The 3,235-nt window shown below is 37.4% G+C and overlaps 1 protein-coding gene across 1 annotated transcript; it reads right to left on the bottom strand.

Annotated features, from left to right (window-relative positions):
* Nucleotides 1–282: 282 nt before the first annotated feature.
* Nucleotides 283–1,032, bottom strand: LOC141165445 (olfactory receptor 6B2-like). Its single transcript, XM_073651042.1, has one exon. The coding sequence runs from the start codon at nucleotides 1,030–1,032 to the stop codon at nucleotides 283–285; it is 750 nt and encodes a 249-aa protein (XP_073507143.1).
* Between the last annotated feature and the right edge of the window lie 2,203 nt (nucleotides 1,033–3,235).

Raw genomic sequence — 3,235 nt, 5'->3', positions numbered from 1 at the left:
TCTTCCATATTCTATAATCAAGCTAAAAATATTTCTCAGTGACTAATTGTCATTTTTGAATCTGCCGTAGACGCTGCAACTTATACCATGGATACAATTGATTGTCCTATTAAATTGTCCAGAATTCATTCTTTCCATCCATTTTTGTCACAATTTTTTTATGATTCTAAAATACGTTTCTAAAAAGTCACAATAAAGTTTTAAACTTTTACTTATCGTCTGATAAACACATTGATGATGAAATAACAATTGCCTTTTTTGTTTCCCGATTTATGATGACTGTTATCGGGACTTTATTTTCTTGACTGCTGTTTTGATATCTTTATTTCTCAAACAATAAATTACAGGATTCACTAAAGGGGTCACCACAGTGTAGACAATGGAAAGAATTTTGCGTAAAACAATAGAATTTCCCTTTTCTGGAACCAAATAAATAGAAAAGAGTGTCCCATAAAATAGGGACACTACAGCCAGATGGGAACCACAGGTAGAGAAGGCTTTTTGTCTTCCAGTGATGGACTGAATAACAAGGATTGTGTGGACGATATATACATAAGAGATGACTACTATGAGAAATGGGCACACGATGAGGGAGAAGCCAATGAGGAGAGATAATACCTTAATTTTTATAATATTTGAACATGATAGCTTTAATACGGGATCAAAGTCGCAAAAGAAGTGATCAATGACGTTTGACCGACAGAAGTGAAGTTGGGATAAATTTACTGTTTGGAATGATGTTACGGTGAAGCTTAATAGCCAGGATGTTAGAATATATTTCAGGCAAAGATTGGAATTCATTGTAGAATGATAATGTAGCGGGTGACATATGGCCAGATATTGGTCATAGGACATCACTGTTAAGAAAAGACATTCAGAACATTCGGAAGACAAAAAACAAACTAATTGCGTGATACATCCGACAAGAGACATTGAGGTTCCATTATTCATAACCATAAGAAGCATGTTCGGGACAATATCTGAAATTATGATGATGTCAGATGTGGTGAGCTGTGTCAGGAAGAAGTACATGGGGCAGTGGAGGATCTTACTGTAGAACACCAGTGTAATAACTATAAAGTTACCACAAATTGTTGTGATGTACATTATGAGAAGAAAGAGAAAATGTACAATTCTGAAACTATGGAGCTCTGGAAATCCAAGGAGGATGATTGTAGTCACATTGTTCTCCATTTCCAATGTAAAGGAGATATTGCTAGAAAAAAAGGAAAGGTGTAATAAAGACTAGGAGATGAAGAAATACATTTTTAAGACCCTGGTGAAGCGGTCATTTTTCAATCATCTCTCATTAAAAGCTGTCCTCCGCCTGGACAATCTATACTGCAGTTATGAAACTTGACAACTAGAGATGAGCGAATATATTCAAATGGAATTTAAAAAAAAATCACATCTATGTTTTCTGAACCGATAAGGGCCATCAAGAGGTTGCAAAAAAAAAAATATTTTACGCAACTCACCGTTCACTTCTCGGGTCCTTCTGCTCCTCACCATCACCTGTCTGGTCCTAACTGTATCTTTTTATCACCACTGCTCATGCTCAAATCCCTGGATCTCTCACACTAGACTGGAACGTATGGCTCTTATGAGGCCTGGGAAGGTTATGTGCATGCATGTATAAGGTTACAGTGCACATTGTAATATCATAACGTTGTGTCCTTACATGTGCTCTATCACGGTGGTGGTGATCAGAAGATGTTGTGAGGACCAAATTGGTGCTGGTGAGGAGCAAAGAGGCCAGAGAGTGGAGTGGTAAGGTGAGTATAAGGATTTTTTTTTTACTTATGATGTTTATGATGCTCTGCTGTCTATAAAGGCCACTAAGCACTAAAAGGGACATTAAATTTGCAAAGAATAACTTTTCTGCAAATCAAATTTCCCAGGAAAATCCAAGCTAACAGGAAAATTTTAATTTTGTCTCATCTGCTCATCTCTATTGACGATCACTTAGTCTTCCAACTCTCAGAGTTTGGAACAACCTTCAACTAATTGGGCTTATCCCTGGAAGCCTTTGAAGATTCAATCGAGGTTGCTCCACTATGATCTGACTCCTACATCCCTCTTTACTAAATCTGTAATGTACAGTGGGTCATTATTACAGACATTACAGCTAGTCATCGTTAACCTTCATAGTAGAATCATAGAATCATAGAATCAAAGAATGGTAGAGTTGGAGGGGACCTCCTGGGTCATCTGGTCCAACCCCATGCTCAAAGCAGGATTCACTAAATCATCTCAGACAGATGTCTGTCCAGCCTCTGTGTGAAGACGTCCATTGAAGGGGAACTCACCACCTCTCGTGGCAGCCTGTTCCACTCAGTGATCACCCAAACTGTCAAAAAGTTTTTTCTAATATCTAATCTGTGTCTCCTCTCATTCAGTTTCATCCCATTGCTTCTAGTCTTTCCTTGTGCAAATGAGAATAAAGATGATCCTTCTACAATGTGACAGGCCTTGAGATATTTGTAGACAGCTATTAAGTCTCCTCTCAGTCTTCTTTTTTGCAAGCTAAACATTCCCAAATCCTGTAACCGTTCCTCATAGGACATGGTTTGCAGACCAGTCACCATTCTGGTCGCTCTTCTCTGAACTTGCTCCAGTTTGTCGATGTCTTTTTTAAAATGTGGTGCCCAAAACTGGACACAGTATTCCAGATGAGGTCTGACCAAAGAGGAGTAAAGACCGATAAGGACTTAACGTGATCTAGACTGTATGCTTCTGTTAATACATCCCAGAATTGTATTTGCCTTTTTTGCTGCTGCATCACATTGTTGACTCATGTTCAGTCTATGATCTATTAGTATACCTAAGTCTTTTTCACATGTACTGTTGCTTAGCTCTATTCCTCCCATTCTGTATACAAAATAAATCCCTGTAAAAGGCAGTCATTAGTTTGTGATAAAGGTAGTATTTTTACAAGTGAGCACAATATACACTCTGTGTTAGGTCTTTCACCAGAACTTTAACTTGTCAAAAAATTACTTAAAGAGATCCTTGTGAGTATATGAAAGTTTAAGATTACAAATAGCAAATAAAGTAGCACTCTGTAGCGCTCTAGCATGCAAACATGAAATATATGAAACTTGAATTGTATTTCTGCTCTAGAATATAGAAAAAAAATTGAGAATACTTATAGCATAAATTGGCCAATTCTTGTGTACGCGGAAGCCCCACTAAGTATTCTCAAATTTTTCTATTTTCTAGAGCAGTAATGCAA

Source organism: Phyllobates terribilis, unplaced genomic scaffold (assembly GCF_046119375.1).
Source record: "Phyllobates terribilis strain yellow unplaced genomic scaffold, ASM4611937v1 Scaffold_11__3_contigs__length_659146591, whole genome shotgun sequence".
Lineage (NCBI taxonomy): Eukaryota > Metazoa > Chordata > Amphibia > Anura > Dendrobatidae > Phyllobates > Phyllobates terribilis.
This window is presented reverse-complemented; position numbering and strand designations above follow the sequence as displayed.

Bases quoted from the DNA above. Each gene is read 5' to 3' on its own strand.
- LOC141165445 (XM_073651042.1), bottom strand. From the start codon at position 1,032: ATGTACTTCTTCCTGACACAGCTCACCACATCTGACATCATCATAATT.